General features: G+C 36.2%; 1 protein-coding gene across 30 annotated transcripts in view; it reads left to right on the top strand.

Moving 5' to 3' along the window:
• LOC117431445 (RNA binding protein fox-1 homolog 1) overlaps positions 1 to 22240 on the top strand; it is a 603925-nt gene that overhangs the window by 293579 nt on the left and 288106 nt on the right. For 26 of the 30 annotated variants that reach the window (XR_009308100.1, XR_009308101.1, XR_004548688.2 and 23 more), the window contains one exon: positions 2829 to 2876. The exons of the other annotated variants lie outside the window; for them this stretch is intronic. Coding sequence is in view for 21 of the 26 variants with exons in the window: in XM_058995815.1 (XP_058851798.1) it covers positions 2829 to 2876 (48 nt within the window). In the remaining 5 variants the exon portion in view is untranslated. The remainder of the gene's footprint in view (positions 1 to 2828; positions 2877 to 22240) is intronic. 30 annotated transcript variants of the gene reach the window in all.

Below are 22240 nucleotides of genomic sequence, written 5' to 3'. Positions count from 1 at the left end.
GCTCTCGATCCTCATTACAAAAAAAAAAAAAAATATTAGTTCATTTGTGCTTTAGAGCTCTTCCCTAATGCAGGCTTTTAACAATACCATCACTGTCTGTGACGGCATGGGATTCTGAGCAATGCATTATTTAATTTAGCTACAAATCCTAAACTAGGCCAAAAAAAAAAAAAAAAAAAGACTGCTGCCTCTTTAAATAGAAATCTGAACTCTTATGAAATTGGATAGCCTAAGCTGCATTAATCTTTTAGTCTGTCATCAGATGCCTCCTACTTAGGATTTCTAGATGGCTTTTACCTGGCTAATTTAAGCAGTTTATTGAATGTATTATTTAGTATGTGATTTCTCTGTCACCGGGAGAATGAAGAGTTGTAAAAAAAAATACAGAGATGTAATTACAGTCGAGGTCTTGCTTCAAGGTCTTCACTTTATTTATTTATTTTTTTAGCCCTCCTATTGCCTTTGCACACAGGGGTCCCTCTGGCCCTGGCAGGAGAGTGCTAGGGGATTGTAAATGCCATGTTGGGAACGCGGTTGCCAGGACCGAAGCCTTTAAGTTTTAAACATCAAAGGGCATCACAAATTAGTGACTGGGTGATGTCTATACTCTCCTCCTGGACTGACTCTCCCTCCTGGGGCATTTTTGCCATCTGGTCAAGTAGACCCTGCCTGAGTGGGACATTGGATCCAGTCAGTAAAGAATGTGCTAATCCTGCAGTTATTGATACCAAATATTTTTGGAGGGGGGAGTCCAGTATCATGAGGTGAAGTTTACTGCTGGAAGTGAAAAGGTTTGCGTTTAATACATTATGTGTTAGCTCTTTGTAGATGCATAGTAAGTTGTTAATTAGTGTTCAAGGTGCCCCAAAGGCAGTTCTAAAGTGCAGAAGTGACCATACTTGCTGTCTTCTTTGTCTTGCAAAAAAAAAAAAAAAAAAAAAACCCCTTCTGCAATGAATGAACGTTCTGGAAAATGCGGTGTCATATATCTACACAGCTGATTTTGAACCAGGCTGAAAATGCTTTAAATACATCATATTCGTACAGTATTGATTATGTTACTGAACAAGTTTCATCAAGTGAAAAGGACAAAGCATAGTTTTAATAGAAAAGTCCATGCTCATATAAAATAAGGCTCCATAACCCAGGCTACAGACATCTTATTTGACTCAAGCCTAGAAACTTTTCAGAACATCGCAGTGAATCATCACAATGTTTATTTAGATTGTTGTGCAAGTTGTTTTATTTGATCCCTGAACAGTTATTTATTATTTGTTGGAAGCTAATACGAACATGTGAAGTTTTGTTTAAAGTTTTTGTTTATTAAAGTGCGCGTTTGCGCTTTGTACCGCAGTTCCCTGGTTTCTGAGTCTGTCTCGCTGCTATCCTGTCACAATGACCCATAAACAAACCTAATTTCTAATGAATACATACATTTAAAGTACAGGTCTGTGTATGTCCTTGTTATATTCTAACAATGTAAATGGCATTATAGTACAGCAGGTTTCTCTTTTGGCTTTTATCTTGGTAGTGACTGCCATCTGCTGTCCAGATTAAGTAATACACAGTAAAAGCATTGTTCAATTTTAGCTGGGAGCAAATCAGCCTTGCATTTACAAGCGAGAACTATTGATTGTTTGTATCTGCAACATTCAGATTGCATGGACTGCATAGAGAATACAGTAGCAGACATCCTTCTATACATTTCTCCACTGGTATTACCAGGGTAGGGCAGCCTGTCCTTTGTAACAAAGCCCCAAGCCCCCACATCCATGCACAGGTTTGTTTTACAGTTGTCTGCTCCCTCTTTCCAAGTTTGTTGACGATGTGCTTGTTAATTACTTGGAAACAGTGACTATACTTAAGGTGTCAACTCTGAGTTTTTTAGTTCATCTCAAAGTGGTCCGATGGGACTGATGGACCTGCTGCGTTGACAGTAGCCAGCGAGCATGCTAACACAGCCTGGCCACTCAGATCTCCAGAGGACGGGAGACTCAGTTTAACCTTCCCAGAGCTGAAACTTGTGTTTTTGGACTGTGACTAAAAAGGTGTCAGCAGTCCTAAATTGAAGTTGGGTCTGTACGTTTCCAGGCCCTGTCCGTTTCATTGCTACCTCTAGACATTAGACTATGGGCAGTAGGGGCTAAACAAAGAAAACAAACACGTATTGTTTTAGATGAAATCCATTAAAAAGAAGTATTCTCCAATAGAGAATGACCGATCTGTCAGTTAATGGTACATGACAAAGTTGCGGGAAATGTCTGCCAAGGTACTGTTGAAACTAGTAAGCCCAAGACTTCAAACTCAACAGCAGTGTTACAAGAATATATTGTGGAACATGTTTCAGGCAAGGTAGTGATGTGTATTTGATCTGTGTCCACCATATATAAATGTTAGTAAATGATTTAGTAAGTAATGTGATGAGTTCAGGTTAGTGGTATCCTGCATTGCTCACACTGTGAATTGGTTCGTTTATGTGCTTTTGCACACTTTGCTATCAGTAAAGTAAGTTGCTGAATGAGAACCCTGTTTTTAGGTTCACATGTCATCTGTGATGGAGTTCTTTTTCATGTAGACTGATTTTTTTGCTTTTGTGCTTTAAATCCATCACATTGCTGTGACTTTGAGCATTGCTTTCGGTAACTTCATTCCACTGTTGTGGTGCAGAGACCTCTGGTGTATTTTGTAAGAATTGCATCTGTAGATAAAAATGTATAAAGCATATGTAAGTGAATGTATCAATCTTCTGTAAAATAACTCCACAGCTGAGTATTATATTTAAAGTTTTTTTTTTTTTCTTAAGTAATGATAAATACCTTATCTTTCAGGATCCTAAAGCTGATTGTAGCAGCTGCGTAGATAAAGAAGACAGCACAGTGAGTAAAAGATGCATGTTACACTTCTGTGTGTTCAGTGCCTTTCATGTATTGGGTTTGTTGAAGAGGATTATAGCTGGGAAGCTGAGCGCTTTTGATAGACTGGCATGTTAGCAAACATGAGGCAGTAAAGACAGTTGGCAGGGATATTGAAGTCCTGTTCAGAGAAGGTGCAATGTGAGCAGCTCAGGTGTAATGTGTGCATGGCCCTTAATTACAGAGGTCCTGACAGCTTCTATTTAATGTGTCTCTTTCTTGTTATGGATTGTTGAATTTTCTTTAATGTGTATTTTGATCCAGACGCATTTGCTATTTCACTGTTTGGGTATGTGCGTTTCAGATCTGCTTCTATACATTCTATTTTTCTGCACTATGGAATGTTCACAAGTTACACAGATGTGTTGGAAGTTAAGGGGTGAAGGCGTGTGTCAATGTCCTTGCCAAGGGATCATTTAAAAAGCAACCATAAATTGTGCTTTCTGTATTTAAGTCAAAATAATGAATAGATAATCTGTGTCTGAAATATGTCTTAAAGTATTGCTGTGACCTGTTACTGAAGATTTCATTCAGTTATTAGAATTCCTAATCTGAAGAATCTGCAAAGTAATTGCCAAACAGTGCTCTATAGAGCGCATATCTCTGCCCTTATTTTCTTTTTATTCAAGATATTCTAAGGATGGTATTCCAAGGATGCTGTACGCATACCTTTGTTAAAACACAGCTTTTGTTACTGTTCAGTTGGCGATGGAACATCATCAGTTTAACCTGAACGCTTTGTTAGAAGTGATCTAAAGGATACTGTACCTGTACTATGACATACCAGAAGTATATTAGTCATCAAATTTGTTTCATTTTGACACAAGTTATTTACTGTTTTCATTTCTAATGCTGTTGGGTAGCAACCCATACAGCTCATTAAAAATAATAATAATAATAATAATAATAATAATAATAATAATTTTTTTGAATTCTCACTGCTCCATTCTCAGTAAATGATTAAGTAATGTCAGTTTCCAGGGTGGTAAGCCAGCATTGACAGACTATATCCAACCACTGTGGCATAATTTATTTAGCTGCCCATTTCATTTTCCAGCAATTCAAATACCGTCTTCCTGAGAGGCCCAGGCACATTTTTATACAATGTTTTAAGGGAAGGGACTGGAAAACTGGTTTAAACCTTAAACATTTAAGATGAGCAGGGCTGTCAACACATTAAGTGTCAATTGCGCCTATTGTTGGCAGACACATAGAGAGGCAGGGATCTATCCATTCCCTCACTCAAAACCCCCTCTGCTCCTTGTGATGCCCGTTCCACAGAAAACAAAACAACAAAAATCCAGAACATATGAACAAATTACGGATCTGTAAGCTGACAGTGAAATGTATTCAAATGGTTTTTCTTTTACCTCCAAAGTGCTCTTCATCTTTTAATATTCATGCAATATTGACAGATGAGGAAATAATAGCACTGAATTGTTAGGGAATTTATGAATCTGGCACCAGCTCCAGAAACTATTGTTGCAAGCTTTCAAACGTGCTATGAGACCAATCCGCTGCAGACGGTGTAACACAGTGCATCTTCTAGTTAGAAAGATAATCATGCTAATCATATCATTGTACACGTGTTATTCTGTCAAGCCTTCCATGTTGACATATAATAACAGAGTTTCACTTTCTGTTCAATGACAATTGCTCTCAAGCTGACTGGCCTAGTGTTTAGAGCAAACCAAACTGGTAATAATTTTCAGAAAATGGCATTGAAGTGACTGAGGTTGACAGGTATTTGAAAACAGTGACACTGGCCTTGCCTTGGAATGTCTGTATTTAGATAGAATGACTTATTAAAGAATAATAATAAAAAAATATATATATACATATATATATATATATATAATATATATATATCTATATAAAACAAAAAAATATAGGCCTGTTTTATACAATTAAAAGTAATATTGTTCAAAAAGTAATGTTAACACAAAGCCTATTATTATTTCATATATATATATATATATATATATATATATATATATATATATATATATATATATATAAAGTATTAATATTTATTCTCTTTGAATCAGGTCAGGTATGCTTCGTGCACTTGTCACATTTCCTCTCTTCTGAATTGAGCTCCTGTCTAAAGAAACTGCTTTCTTTAGTCTTCAACATTGAGTTTTTTTTGTACAACAACCTTAATGTAAAGGGCACCTGTCAATAAAGGTCACGGTATTCCTCCTTTCATTGAACAAGTTACAGAATAATTACACAATGAAAATGTCAGGACCGTGACAGACCAATTACTACTGTCTCTAAGAATACTGGCAATAATTGGTCGGATGTTGCATTTAAACCTGTACATGTACATTTATATATTTTACATCTATTTTATATTTAAGTGCCATAATGTTGTAAGACACGGGGACCATAGGAGGAGATAAATAGGGAATTTGATGTCATAAAAAAAAATAATCCAAAAATCTTCGAAATGCATGTGCATCATGGGTTTGAAGACCATTCTGATCTGAATCTAACTTCAAGATCCTTGAAAGTAGAAAAAAAAAATACCACAATTGCAGTGTCTGCCTTTTATAAAGTGTGGTATTTTCTTAAAAAGGAAAATGTGCCCATAATTGTTTTAACCCCCCCCCCCCCCCACCAAAAAAAAAACATTAACTACACTATTGTTATACATGCAGCACTGACATTATTTAATAATACTAAAGTGTTACTTTAGACTCTTTTTTTGAAGTGTATCCGCTAAGAGCTTATAACAAGGACTGTGCAGATTCTTTACACATTATAATAATGCAAAAATGAATCGCAGTTTACTTTTCCTGCATTAGGAAAAGCATGTTGTACCCTGTTTTATAAGATTGGGTCATTATGATGCAATATTCTGAAGTGGATTCCGATTCTGCCGCAATCAGATACAGGTTTAGATCATGAAAATTGCAAACAAGATGTACATGGCTTTTAAAGAGATTAAGCCCTCGGTTTCGTTGATGATTTTCAAGCCAGTGCTGTTCTTCTTGCCTGTCACAAGTAAGTGCCTGCGAAATACAGTGAACCAAAAAGTGACACTGACAGAGGTGAGCGCTCTGCATTTTATACCTCCCCCCGATCAATACAATCTGCAGGCAGTATGTTCTAGATCAGTGGTTCTCAATCTGTGGTCCGCCGGCTCCTTTCAGGTGGTCCATGGAAAGGTTACATAATTAGGGAAAGGAAGCAGCAGCATAGTTTATTTGAGACCTTAAAAACTCAGCTACAGATGCAGGCAATGCATACATGGAGAATATCTCCCAAGGTAAAACAAAAAAAAAAAACAGTCTAAACTCCCTGTCATATAGTTTTGGAGTGTCTAAAATGTGTTAGTTATTAGGAGGTTGTCATGTATTGCGCTCACGTGTACTCAATACAGCAGCTTGTAAAGTGACACATGACAGGACTTGCGTTGTGTTGCATCGACATATTAATGCAACAAAATGCACAAGCCCTGGAGTGTTACCCTGCTTATAATAATAATAATAATAATAATAATAATCTTTATTTTGTATAGCGCCTAAATGCAAGCATCTCGGAGCGCTGAACAAACATGTGGGAATGTGCCTCATTAACAAATCAGAGATGTAATTTGGGGCCAAGCCATTTAGAGCCTTATAAGTTAGTAGTAAAATTTTAAAAGCAATCCTACTCTTGACCAGCAACCAATGCAGAGGCGCAAGAACTGGTCTAATATGAGAACCGAATTTGGTGCCAGTCAAAATGTGATCGGCAGCGTTCTGAATGTATTGCAGCCTACCAATGGTAGCCTTGGAAGAAACTTTTATAAAGGGATACCAAAAAGACAATATTATATATCCTTCTGCTTTGGAGAAAAAAATAGTCCCTCAATCAAGGTTCTATTTGTTGTAAACATTAAACTGGAGGTTTTCAATGTTTCCATTTATTGTAATTAATTAAAATGAATGGAGCCTCTGTGCTGGTCTCAATTGCTCCGTAAACAGAGCGTAAAAATGCCAATCATGTATTTTTGTTGATAATGAAAAGATACAGAAAAGGAGGCAAAGACAAAGTTCACTATCCACGCATTACTACCGCTGACCTGGAGAAGCCAATACAAAAATGCATGATTGGCATTTTTAAATGCTTGGTCACTAACACAAAGGCTATCATTGCGGTTTATGTCAGCACTGTTTTACAGAGCGATTGAGACCAGCAGCACAGAGGCGAACATAACAAAACTGAGTACTCTTGACCAGCCGAATTACACACTGAAGCATAGAATTATCTAGCAGACCATTTAGAGTTTCAAGACAAACTGTTTTGAAGTCGATTACCATTCCTTTATGTTTCATTAAATCAATAAAAACATCAGCTGCTCAAGCATTTTTGTTTTTTCTTCGATTTCCTAAAATTGTTGACTTGTAAAATCTTTGTCTATTGCTTTTTTTTTTCCAACAGAGGTTTTGCTGCATGTAATTCTATGCACTTGTACACTGTCACGCCTCTGAAAAGATCAAACGTGATGAAAGGAAGTCACTGTTTTTTTTTATAAACAATGTGTATGTTTATTGCGAGTTTTATATGTTGTGTATTGATAGTTTTATTAATTGAACTGTGCTTCAGCAAAAATTAATTCTGCCGTGCATTGTCCTATTTTGCACAGTCAAAAATCATCAACAGCCAATCAGCGTGCAGCATCCAAACATTCAGTTTTATAAATTAAGATTATAGCTGGACATTCGTAGCTCAGACTGTGCTGGAACCTCATTAATTCACATCAATCAATTTCTGCTGTGGTTATCCATTTAAAAATAAAACTGTCTGTTTTTTTTTTCCTCTCAGTAAATTTGTGTTAATTAAAAGTAAACTAGAACCGTTCTTTAAATAACTTTGTTCACAGAAACACGCCCACCCATTGCATTGAAACAAAGAAAGGTAAGTTTACGGTTATTCTTAGTAATATAGTGAGATATATATATATATATATATATATATATTATATGCACTAGCGTATCTGAAAAATTGAACACGTGACACAATGCAGAGTTTATCTCTCTGTGACAGGCTGAAAGCAGGGGATCAACACTTCTCATTTGCTCTTACCTTGGCCAGTCACATAAGGCCTTAAAACACACATATTTGGGTAGTCAAGCGATGTGATTGGCAGGTTATAGAGTGCTGGTCTGCATTTGACCATCTAATTTTTTTAGGAGTCCATATCTGAAAATCATTTAATGTTTGGCACGTCATTCTGTTTTTGTTTAAGCACTTAGTCATGCACACCATGTCTTTGTTTTTATATGGAAAGGAGTTGTATAACAAAAGGATTACAAAATAATTTGTGTTTCTAAACCTCCCCTGCTCTTGGCATTCACTTATTGTCTTACTGTACTTGCGGCTGATGACAGGATGCATAACAGAGCTATAGATGTTTCCTTAAACCCAATTTGTATTGGGTTTCACGCCCCCTCATTCCACACAACAAGTCAACTTTTGCCAAGGTGACTCAATCAATAAAAAAAAAATGGACCATATTTTTGTCCACTTATCTACACTCCCAAGAGTAGCAATCAAACAAAAACACAAAATAAAAAAGTCTTTCTGATTAACAAACATTTTGGCTGTTTGGCATCCAGATTATTTCTTGTTTGATCTTCAGGGAGTTTTTGAACTGCCTGATTTAAGTGAAATACCAGGAATGATTGTGAAGTATTCAGTTGCCAAATAAAAAAGGAGCAGTGTGGCCTGGTGTTATAGAGCTAAAGACCGGGAACCACTGGTACACAGTAGATCTCAGATCCACACTCCAGTCACACTTACCTGGCATCACTGCCGTCGAGAGATTTCATGGCAGCTTCAATGATAGACAATAGATGGAATTATATAGTTAAATCAAGGCACATTGCAATATATTATTTTATTTTTTTTACAATTGCACACCGTCTCGCAGTGTGTTTTATAATGCTTATAGCTTATTGTTTTGAAATGAAGTTACGACTGGATTATTTATATTGATGATTTATATTTTACGTTACGTTTTTAAAAGCAAAAAAGGCACAGTGGTGAAAGACCTCTAAGCATCATTTAACCCTATTCATGAATATTTTAATTCTACAAAAACAACCTTTGCCAAGGTTCAATTCAACCCAAATATTGTCAAAATAATACCCACCGCTCACCCTCCTTTCCGGGGTCCAAGCTTCGCTACAGTACAGAATGGAGAAATAACATTAAAACTGTCCACACTTCAAAATACAAACTATTATACAATGTATTCATAGAGTAAGAGTTGGAAGTAATAAACACACACCAGACGATGCTCACTATATATTTCAAATATTGAATTTATAATAAATGAATAGTATATTGACAGCGCCTCCACTGTTTATACTATGGTAAACTTTTACAGGGTACAAACGGCCCCAGAATGTTCAAGCACATTGGTTCAGTGTACTGTAGCCTACTGTGCAGTGTAGCGCAACCTTAAACATTTTATTTGTGTGTGTGTGTGTTTTAATGTGGTGGTGGCCACGAACATAAAGGTAAAACAGGTCAAGTTGGATGTGAAGTTTTTTTTTTTTTTTTTTTTTGTAGTCACATGCTGTATTATAGTTCACCCTGATAAAAAACACAAGAATACAGATTTCAAATATGTATTCAATGTGTTTCTCACACCGTTGCTGATGAAAAGGCAAGTGCTTTTTATTGTCTACTTATAGTTCTGTCTTCGAATTCTGTTTGATTGTTTTGAAGCTATGTATGTTATGATTCACCACTGTATAAAGTCAATGTGGTTTTGGCATTCACTATGTTCATATAGTATGCGAAATATCTGATCAGATTCCTAGTTTTAGATGCCTCAAGTTCACTCATTATACAACGCATGATAATAGTGTCTTAAATTATGGCTTGTAATTCTGCCTCTGTTGCCATTATGAATCATATTCATAAATATGTGTATCACAGGGGTCCTGTTTGCTATGTTATAAATAATGTATTAGTGTATATTCACATACTATTCAGTTCTATTTGTGATAGATGTTTGTTTGTTGGTCCAGTGTCTCCCAGTTGTGTGGATCAGTCTCACTATTGTGATACTGCCTGCAGAAGGAACTAGAAATGAGTCCCCAAGAAGCAGAGGAATTGTAGTTATTAAGATTTCCTACATGCAGAGTGTTTGTCTTAACTGCTTTAGAAAAACACAGCCCCCACAGGTCTCTGGGTGAAGCAAAAGCATTTGTTTGATTTCTAAACTAAACTGAGTGTTTTTTTGGCAGCAGGGGATTCAGACAGCCAGTATGAAGAATTATTGTTTTCTTGTTATCGCCTGCAAATAGCACTATAGCGACACAAAGAATGTGTAGGGAAATTAAACAAAATTGCCAATATATGTTAGCTGGAGATGCACTGTGGAAGCAATGCAAAAGTACAAACTCGGAAACTGCAGATTGGATTAAGGCACAGACTACATTTCTGAAGACGTTCAACTTCTCTTGCATTAAGGAGGAGGTATTGCTTTCTCTACTTCTTTTTGAGAGAGTTTGTTATTATTTATTTATTTTTATAAAAAGGCTGTTGGTCCTGTCTTGACTACAACCTGTTTTACAAGTACATGTTTATTTTTCTAAATCAATTTTATGCATTAAGTCCCACAATTAATTCTAATTGGTCAATAGGTTTATGCCCTCTACTGGTGATACAGTCATTTTCTCACGCTCTCTTAAAGATTCACTTTGCAGGAGATGGAAGGAAGCAACACTACTGCATAGCAAACACATCTGTAAGCTGGATCCCAAAACAAGTAAACTCCACTGTGTTACACATTGCATTCCAATAGAAATGCGTTTCTGATGTAATTTACTGTACTGTATTATGGCCCAGTGTTAAGGTCTATACTACTGGTAGCTGGAAAAAATGAGTTGGGAGTGTCATGAAAATCTTCTGAAAACAACGGCAGAATGTTTTCCTCAATTAAAATAAGCTGCAAATAAATTGAGTTCCATGAGCAATATGTAATGATGGGGAACAAGAAAAAGAGGACCAAAATGACTGACTGTGTGTTTATTTATACTGTGCTTTTAAACTGAAAAATAACTGTTTACATTCACTTTTGATATAAAATAAAACTAACATCTCCTTGATTGATTAGAAACAGAGAGGTAGGGGGGATACTTGGCTGACTGTTTAGACTGCCAGACATTTATATTGTTTATTTTTGAAAAGGCTGTTATATATAGTAAATATGGACTGGATTGGAGGGCTATAGTGGACAATTATTGACTTGAGGGAAGATTGTTGTACCAACAGGGGACTATAATGCCCGAAGCTGCAGGTATATATATATATATATATATATAATTTTTTGGCACGAATATACAATGAAGTAATATACTACTACCAATGCAACAGGTCGCCAACATTTCTGGAGCAAAATTGGTTTTATGAGTGTGATTCTCAAAATATTTTGGTCGTAAATATGTATGACTTTACAGTATTTTGTTTATATATAGCTGATACAGCATAAGTAAATAACTAAATAACATAAATAAATAACAGAAAATGTTTTTGAACTTCAAACCGCAAGTTTTTTCTTTCTTTTGTAGTATATTTTGTAATTCATTTTCTGTCACAGAATCGCCATTCAGCAGTTTTTTTCATTCAGCCATTTGAAAAGGGGCAGGAGTGACAGTGATGTGAACCAGTCACGTGACAGACTATTGCCTGGTGGTGTAAGGATGTGAGGGCAATAGTTAAATCTGTTTTTGCTCCTATGATGAGGTTTTAACCAATCACAGGCCAGAATTTCCAAGCACTGACTATTTAATTATAGGGTTTTCTTTAAGTGTCCTACAGCTACATTCTGCCTAGCCAGGAGTTTTCTGCAAATGCAGAGTTTGCACAGTCTGTGCTCCCACTGTACTTGTCTTTGGATGACCTCTGGAAAGCTGCTGGATCCCACTTGAGGATACACAGCCCCCAGATTGTATTTTACAAACTGAGCTTCTGTATAAACTCTGTCTTAACTGCAAAGTACCATGCAGGTTTGAAGCAGATGGTAGTGAACTCACTTTAGGGCATTTAAATAACCTTCATGAGTAAATAGCTTTCAACGTCACTTTAAATTGTGTTGAGCATTGTCTGGAGAACACTCACTGTTGGGACTAACATCCCACTGCATTCAAATCATGTGACTGGGTAACCTTTCAGCTCTGTCAGCCCTGCCTACTTTCTAAGTCTGTGTAGAGCTGGTGGGTTCAGCAGAATTGAAAAGTCGTTTTGTCACGTGACTTGAATGGAATAATGAAGGAGGATTTTTTTAATAATAATAATAATAATAATAATAATAATAAAAACACTCGGTAAGGGAGCAGACACGGTTATTATGACACTGAGAAAGGCGTTATGATCCCTGTGCCCTGATCAGATCTTTATGTAATCAAGAGCTGCTATCTATCAGGTATCATTTCATTACAGCACAGAGTTACCAACCTTTATTTGGTGATTGCCACAACATACAAGTGCAATTAGTCTTTCAGTTTCCTATTGTATTCTGTTAAACTGAATGCCCTTTTAAGCTGATGTTCTCAATAATTATGTATACGTTCAAATGGCCATCCTGTGCCAGCTGAGTGCTACTCAGTTAGTTGTTAATAATAATAATAATAATAATAATAATAATAATAATAATAATAATAATAATAATATATATATTTTTTTCTAGCACAACAATTAACTTCAACAGGATCTAATTTGAGGCCAAGTGCCTGGGGAGTGAGGCTAAAGTAATTTAAATCCTCTATGCCTAAAGCTCTTCCTACCTTCAACCCAACTTAAATATGGTAACTAGCAAACATAAAAGAGTTCAAAATTAAATTAAACCCAACGCCTGCAAGCACCACACTGACCTAGCTGTTCAAGAAACTTGCAAGGCAGAAATCTCATTACTGAGAGGCATTTTGTTTAGAGAATGTATTTCAACTTCATAAAACTTGTATTCCTTTATTTTCCTAAACCGCATTAACTTTTAAAAATTGAATGGTGACATTGATGTATCCATATGAGTGAAAGACTGCTAAGGAGCCCGGTGTTTGGCTGAATATTGTAATCAAATCAGTTTGCATCAAAGAGCCCAATTGATGTTTTCCAGACTGTAAAATTGCACACTCAGGTATGTGCGTATGTAGGTATTCGGGTCTGTACATTGGACTATTGTAACTTAAATCATGTTTGACCTACCATTAATTGCATTTTTCTACCTAGTTCGTAGTTCTTTCTCTTTTTCTCTGTTTTTCACTTCTTGTCATTTAAAAATATATATAAATAATCAAAAACAAATTACTGTTTTTATTGTTCCAATCCTACCATAGATGTTCTTTGGAGGCAATGCCCGGGTACTTGGCAGAATTCAGTCTGTGTTTCAGTCTTTCTGTAATGAAAACTGGTTTCTAAGTTACTGTAGGGATCACCCATCAAGTGCACTACAAACATTCTTTTTGTAGGCTTTCTATGCAAATGTACAGCTGATTACGACACATGAAACAAAATTAAATCCGGGAGCAGCAACACTTAAAATAGGGATGAGGCAAAGAATTAAAAGGATTAGCAGATAAGGTGAGAAAGTTATTCACAACAAGTGTATTAAACTGAATGGAGGGATAATGGGAGATAAGCACTGCTGGCAGAGGTGAAAGAGAGCTGTATGAAGTGTAGATAAAGGGAGTTGTCAAACTGATTTTATTTTTCAAAGATATTTTCCAGAGAGAAACAAAACTAGGAGAATCTCCTGTTGCAGCTGGGTCAATGCTAGCTGTGTGTCAAGACAAGAAGACAAACCTTGCTAAGCTTTTCAGACCAGGATTTAAACCGCTCCGATAGCATAGTTTTACTATGAACTGGCATACTGGCATCAGGCACAAATGCAGGATGACGATTTCAATCGGAATTTGTTCACTTTGCCAGACGTGTTTTACAGGTGATTTATAAAGTTACTTGCATTGGTCTCGTAGGGAAAACAAAGAACGTATTTACTGCTGAGTAATGAAAATGGACAGGTAGAGGCTTCAGACAAAGGGCAAGGGTGACCAACACAGTTCACTGTTTTTGCAATATCTACATAATGTGGCCACTGCATCTATGGTCAAGATATTTTTAATAACAGCATCATGCTACATTTCACAAGCTCTGTTGGTCTAAATGTTACATTTTGGCTGAAAGCACAATGCTTAATGCTGACTATTCATTTTTGAAACTATTTTTAAATCCAAATTATAATACATTGTTGTATCCTTTTAACCCGGGTTTTTCATATTGCATTGCTATAGCTGACCAATAGACATTCACTACAGATTAGTTAGAATGCAACTTCCAAACTCAAGGAAGGAAAACACTTGTATAAACATGCATCTCTGTTTTTAACACAGACGTGAGGCTACTCTGTGACAGGGTATCCTCACGGCCCAGGCTGGTTACCGGCAGGAATTAGACCCAGAGACAGAAAGCTGCAGTTTTAAAGTGTTGTTGCGCACTTGGTTAAACAAAACAAACACAAAAAAAGTTACGAAACCGCACACACAAACCAACAAACCAACACACAAACCAATAAACAAAGAAACTCCCAACACAAAAAAGGATGTTGCTTCCTTATGTGGCCACTCCGCAGTTAACACTCGGTTACCTATTGGGGAATAGCCACACCTGTAAGTGGCAGACATAGCTTTAACCCCATCCCTGCCAACCTTGCATTCCCCCAAACACACTATTTACGTTTTAGGGCTTTCGTCCTGTCACAGGCCTATAGACAGAATCTGTACCTTTCTTAAACAAAATTGGGTATTGTATTGTTGCCTGTTTAACCATAAGATGGCACTAGAGGATAATATTTCAAAAATAAGTTGCTGGCGTTAAATTAGACTGTGAAGAAATATTTAAATTCTAACAGTTTCTTTTATTTACCCTTACCTCAGATGTATTGTAGCCTAACAAGCAAGGTTAGATAAGCAGATACCTCTTCTGTAATAAGCAGTACATACGCAGTGACAATGCGTTTCTTGTTAGTGCAGTGCTGAATAGAAGGTTAGCTGATTTATTAGCTTAGTGGTTTAAAGCCCTTCTTTTACTGCATTGCAGACACACTGATTTGGAACGATTTAACAAAATCTCTAGATGATTGTGATACATATTACACAACCCTAAAGACTCTGCATTTGAAGAGATTAAATACTGAACAATTCGACATGCTACGATAAGAAACTGTTTTGGCATTGATGCGTTTGTTTTATTGTAATCTACATTGTAGTTCTTTGTGTGTCTGTATTGTGGTCTATATTCCACCTACAGCCTAAATAACTTCTTTAAATTCAGATGTGGGGAAGTTCAGATTGGAATTAGAATTTTGATATGTTTCTTTGATTGGGGTTACATTATTTTAGCTTGAGATGCACCAGTGGTGAGGTAAAAAAAATTGTCATTTATAATCAGGAAAGGGTAGGTTACTATATAATACTGTTCATGTGATCTATAAATAATACCCATAGCTTGTTTCTTTTTTATTTAATGTATTAAAAATAAGAATCAAAGTGAGCAGAATTCTAAAATCCTAAATTGAGAACACATATGTGGAGTTGATCTGTCTCTGAAGTACTACATTACAGTATTTATTTATAGTATGAAAGCTATATATTTTATAAGTTATCAAAGATCAAAAAAGTTTTCAGAGAATTTGTCTTCAAAAATATTGGAGGTCACTGGTTATTAATTATCACAAATCTCACAATTCTGGAGGCACTGTCATTTTAAATTAAACATTTTGGCTAATAAGACATGAGCCATCTTCTTTAGGTAAAAATAACAAAATACATCTTTCTGCTTTAACTTTTGCTTGTTATCCCCAAGCAAAAGTGAACGCTCATTTAGCTTCATGGCTCTGACTCTCTGGAACTCTCTCCCAGCTTTGGTGCGTGATGCTCCCACCGTCACTTGCTTTAAATCAACTCTCAAGACCCACCTGTTCTCTCCTGCTTTCCATCCTCTTTAAGCCTGATATCTGTTATTAGCTGTTGTGTCTTTGCTGCTTCAGATTTTTCACTGTATCTTATTCTCATGATTCTATATGACATACGCATACTGTTGTGTCTCCACTACTTCAGATCTTTCTCTGTATCTTCTTATGATTCTATATGACATACGCATCCACAATGTTTTAGAATTTTCACATCCTAGCCTTGTATTTAATGTATTATGCATTGTTCTTCACTGTATTTAATGTATTATTCATTGTTTTTTTTTTTTTGTTTTACTGTGATGGTGGTCCACTATGAAAGGCGCTATATACAATAAAGATTGATTGATTGAACATGTGGCTGATTATAATACAGAAATCAAAGAGTAGGATATTTAGACCTTATGCACAGCAACCTTGCCAAATGAAAGACCTGCCATTCTTCTTCTTCTTCCTTTTTTGTTTTCCTTGGGGTAATAAAAAATGAAAAATGACTTGTAAAATGTCAAAAACATCATAAAGAATACATCTGAGGGGTTGATTAATGCAAACCTTTGCCCAGTGGCAGAGTACTGTTGATGTGGCTGCCGGCACAGTGAAGCTTTGAGTGGTAATATCTCATGAACTACACAGCACTTTCCATCACTGAGCTATGCTAAATTTCCTGCAGCCAGCCCGGTGCTCAGTTCAGCTACATAGACACAGGGAAAAAAAGGCAGTCAAGCACACAGAACACCTTTCTAATTCCTGTTAATGTTGTCCTGAGGCTAAGAGAACACACAAAATAATGATGAATGTCCAGAATCTATCTAACAGTAGCTGCCGATGAAAATAACCCCTGTGAGTGAGACATTAATAAAATAAGTTCAGTGTCTCATTCACAGGGGTTATGCTCGAGGCAATTAACCTGGACTTTAGCAGGAGGTTGAGATGCTCTTATTTCAGCAGGACCACCACTGACCACTGAAGGGGCCCTCCAATCAGCATTTCCATTGGTTTGTTTAAAGCTGTGTGTTTCACAATTGCTTCTCTTTTATGAGCGTTTCCTTGGCAACTGCTTAACCAATCAGCTTCCATTGTTTATCTTTGATGATGGTTTAATATCAAGGCTAAACACAACTTCCCGATGTTTTGTCAAGGGAAAGTGTGTTTGAAAACAAACAGTGGAGGTACTTAAGGTAACTACACTCAATTATTTATATTTAAGTCTTTTAATCTATTAAGTTATTATGTATAAAACAAGTCATTTTAAGACTTCTTGTGAAGACATTTACATTTTTATTTTTTATTTTTTTTGTCCCTGACGATTTTGCCTCCCTAAACCATGGGAGCCCAAACGAAAATGCAACGCTGCCTATGGAATCCCGAGCCAAGTCCGACATCTTCACACGGTAATGTGTAGGGCTCAAAACATTGTTAGCTGATAGTCCAAATCCCTTTTAGTATGACTAATATTATTACCAAGACAAAATATTGTGTGACGCTAATACAAAAACACTGAATAATTGCAAAACCCTTCTCAGTCAGTTCTCTTGTTTCATAACAATCAACACGATGGTTTGTTTTTCTCACAAATGTACCACTTCAATGCTTCCTGCACTGGCGGGATAGAGTCAGCCGGAACTCATCTCAGGTCTCAAGCTCTTCAAAAATAGCTTGTGTCTCGCATCGTTAAAACATGCATTTAATCACAGCAGCTTTTAAAAAACCACTTGCACACATGCAGTACATTGACTAAAAAGAGTATGTAATATATGTTTTAAAGCATTTCCCCTTCATGAATGTAATTATTGGGAACACTCATGACTCCACGTCACTTTAATAATCTCACACTGTGGTTTGGGTGATGCCGTTAATGTGTGATATACAGAATTGCATTTTTCCCTTTTTTGCTTTTTTTTTTTTTATTGCATCCTGCCCTTTATGTTTAGCAGAGCAGAGTGGAGTCGGTGGTGTAATATTTCAGTGAGTGAAATGGCTGGCTGCTTTTTTCCCCAGCGACAGAGCTCTATCTTCTTGGCAGGAAACAATCCTAGGTTTTTACAGAATCCTGAGAGAAAATAAAATAGCACACCATGTCATTCTTGTCCACCAGGGTGAAACAAATCCAGGCACCTGGCCATGAGATTCTACAAGGTAAACCTGACTTGGGTCTATATTTTGAAACGCAGTCTTGCCGATCAGGTTAAAAGTGGTACTGTTGTATCCTGTCCTCTGTGAAAAGGTTGTTTGCTTATGCCGTGGCTCCTGTAGCTTCTGTGAGTTTTTAAAGTAGTGTATATATTTATTATTATTATTATTATTATTATTATTATTATTATTATTATTATTATTATTATTATTATTGTAGCCTTTAGATTTTATTTTTAGCTTTTGTTTATTCCTCCAGTGACTTGAACCTGAGGCAGAAAAATAAAAATTTGCTTTCAACTTTTAGAAAGGCTTTACATTACTTATCCATTACTTCTACTTAGTGTCTGAAGAGCTGAATATTGGAATTTGGGTAAGCATTTGATGCTTGTCACTGATTTATGTCCTCTTGTTGAGCTGATTTAATGGGTTTGTTTTTCATTCACATTTTATTTTAAAGCACATTAGCTGGAGGGCGAGAGTCGGGACAGGAGGGGCCCCGTTTTCCTGTTGAATGAAACACAGTGATATTCTGTCTGTCAGTCACTTCTCTTCTCTATGCCTCTTTTATCTGATTCAAATGGGGCTTGGGCAGGTCTGAGTAAGATTGATTGTAAGGTACTGCAGACAATCAGGCACAGGTTGCAAGAACCATCCGTCACTGCTCAGAACAGACAGGAAAGTGAGTTACTAGTGCAAGACACAGGCAGTATAAACGTACATCCGCTACCTAAAATTGAAATGGAGGAGCTGCATTGAAAACTATATTGCATGGTATCATGTGATGGCACATAAATCAATACCTGCCCCTGCTGGATGTAAACTATACTTAGGCCACCAATTCAGATAGTACTAAAAGTCTGACTTTGGTTGAATTCTGAAACCTGCGTTCAAGGCTATGGGTATGAAAAATCAGTTATCTTAACTAATGTATTGTTCTTCTGTAAATTTACTGTGTATAGCTTTTTCTGTTTGTCATCAACAGATGACAAACAGGTATAGAGTTAGGATACCATGTTATTGACACCAACTCTTGCAAAGAAAAAAAAAGACTAGATTAAGATTCAGCCTGATATTGCAAAGTTTTTCATCACAGCAGGCCCCTTTCTCTGAGAGGGATATTGATTTTCGTAAATTTGAGATTCTAGAGCACCAACAAACAATCAGTAAAAAATTCAGCATGTAATTACAGTTTCTCAGCACCCGCTGCTATGTCCTTTGGGGTCTGCCTAGGAGGTAGTGTCATTATACAGCAGGAGTTACCATTAAAGCAAAAGTGATCCATTTTCCAACTTCAAAGCAACACTTGCCATCTGCTTGTGAACACTTTAGGCAAGAGGACCACAACGTGTCGGCAGATTTGGTTCTGACATAGTAAGTGTACACAAGAAGTCTTCCATCTTTAAAATTATGCCACATAAATTGGGGATCAGAAGACTCAAAACCTAATGACAACAATGTGTTTTTACAATCTACAGATGAATAACATAAGCAGTATAGTCTGTTGGAAGTGAAAGAGCTTTTTAATTCCCTGAGAGATGGATATCCTTGGCTGTAATGGGAGGGGGGAGGTTATCATGGGAGTTTAAGGTTTCATTTTATTTGATTTATGGCCAAATACGTGTGTGAATTGCAGGGATTTTCAGCAGGGCCAGGTCTAAGAGCACTGTGAAAAGAATGTGTTTATGCCATCATGTCTAGACTGTCTTGAACCCCCTTGCGACACTTGTGGCCTGATATTAGCTATCTGGTGACAATTGAGAAGTCCTTTGTGAATATGATTCGGATTGAAGGATCAGATGATTCTGATTTAGCCACACTATAGCAGCCCTTCTTGTGTGGAAGGCTTGCTTAGAATCTTCCGAGCCTTCCTTCTCAAAATTGACATTTCTCACTTCACTGATCAAGACCTGTCGAAGATTGTTCAGCTTTGTAAATAATAGCTTTTCTCTGCCTGGTGGTGCAAAAAAAAATCCCTCTAGTTCTCCCTACGTATTTTTGAATAAAGATTATTCAACAAACCCTCTTGAATTATTAAAGAAATCCCCACCTGTATTCTGTATTCACTAACAATCGTAAAAACAAAACCTATTAATATAGCTTCAGCGAAGTTGTTTCTTGGACCATTTTTTACTTTATTATGAATTTTAAAGCTGGGAAGGGAGCTCAGATAAATCAAAAATGAAAGTCTTTCTGTTTTAATGGGGATTCTAACATGAATTCCAAATGGGGCATCAGTCAACAACTCGGCAGCAAAAAAGTGTTTATTTGGTTTTGTCCCATAGATCATTGAGTTGGAGCACATTACTGTTACTCTAGCATGTTTGCCAAAGTTTTGGCCTGCTTTATTCAAATTCAGAGCTCCAAAGTTTTCTGAACATTTTAGTTGTGTTTGCCATTTTATCTGTCAGTGTTTTTCAACTATTATGATTTAAAAACAACATGTTTTAGAGAATAAAAACAGTTGGTATAAGCATGCATTTCAGCATTTTGACTTTTGTAGCCTTACTTTCAGGGCACTCAGGTGCCGCTGAGACACAGTCAGGAGGCAGTTTGAAAGGACGAACATGAGGTTGAGAAAGAGGAGGTAAACTCAAAGCACGGTTCTGACTGTAAAGAGTTTACATTTACCAGGCTGGAATAATATTGGTTGCTGTCCCTGATTGAAAGTTGACATCAATGTGGATCCGTCCTTCAGATGAGACGTCAAAACAGAGGTCTTATTGTAACTGACTCTGCAGCATAGTTCACCCCCTAAATAAAAGCATCTGCTAAATGACAATATAATAATAATAATAATAATAATAATAATAATAATAATAATAATACCTCCTTGTCTGCTTGACTTTTTTGGTGATGGTTTTCCTGTCAATCAAATGTTCATATTTAGCATTATTTATTTATTTATTTATTTATTTATTTATTTATTTCTTGGCAGACACCCTTATACAGATAAGAACAGTTATAAAATACAATAATTATTAAATATTGGAGCCATTATCAACTGTTTTGTTCTGGCAAACTCACACCAAATGTATGAAATGTAATACAAATGAAAACAAGATAAAATACACTAAATATGGATTTCAGATGCATATTCATATGTTTCAGTAGCCTCTCTGAAAACTAACCACACAGCAATTTAAGAATAAATGCATTTAATCACAAATATACATTAATTATAAATGGATATGCATGTTTAATCTAAGCCATGCCAAAGGGTAAAACATTATCCTAATTGGGTGCATCAAATTATCTGAAATATTTCGCTATTTTGCTATCAAGTTGCAAGCTAAGGCAATTATACTACTAGATTTTAGCACATAAAGCAAACTCTACAGTTTATACTTCTACACTTTAAACATTGGACAGTTATAATAATAACAACAACAACAACAACACAAATCTAATTAAAGTTGTATTTACTGTAAAAACTGATTTTTTTTTTTCATTTGTTTAATGCTTCTGGTATTGTTAATATGGATATAACCTCGTTTCTCTCGGTTGCTTCCAGATAGCAAGAGCAGCAAATTACTTTTATATTTAGCGTCATGTCAGTAACTTGGTTAAGGTCACCCATACAGTATATAATGCAAAATAGAACCAAATACAGCTGGACAAACACATACACCTGTGGTTTTGAATCATTTAACAATTGTTTCATTTGGCACATTTTATTTTAATTAACATATCTATTTAATACAAATCAACATAAGACAAGTGGCAAATCTGCTTATAATAATAAAATCTTAATAAAAAAAATAAAATAAAAAAGGAACTAATTGTAGGGAATCTGGTCAGAAGATTAACAGCCCATTTAAAAAAGACGCATACGGAAAGGCCCATGTGAGCAGCAGGTTTGTTGAACCTTTCATTGCTGTACGAGATCAAGCTCTCACTTGCCGTCAGGATATGTTTATTTGTCTGACCTACTTGGCTACACATCCCCCACTCCACCTGATTCTTGAGCAATGAGGGCAAGAAATTTGAATTATTTATAGAGCCAGGAGATTGGTTTATTTTATTCTTACAGTTGACTGCTTTTGCTACTACTCAAAACACACATAAGGCAAATGGGAAGATCTTAATTGTTATGCTTCCCTTATGTCTTCTCTCTAATCGTGGGCTATCCCTCATGTCCAGAGATTCGCTCCTTCCAATTGCAGTTGCATTATGCCATCGCGAATCAACCAGTGCTCTTCCATTGAGTTTTACATTAAATGATTGA

The sequence above is a fragment of the Acipenser ruthenus genome, chromosome 22 (genome assembly GCF_902713425.1).
Source record: "Acipenser ruthenus chromosome 22, fAciRut3.2 maternal haplotype, whole genome shotgun sequence".
Classification (NCBI taxonomy): Eukaryota; Metazoa; Chordata; class Actinopteri; order Acipenseriformes; family Acipenseridae; genus Acipenser; species Acipenser ruthenus.
Note: the sequence above shows the minus strand (reverse complement) of the source record. Positions and strands in the feature narration are given on the sequence as shown.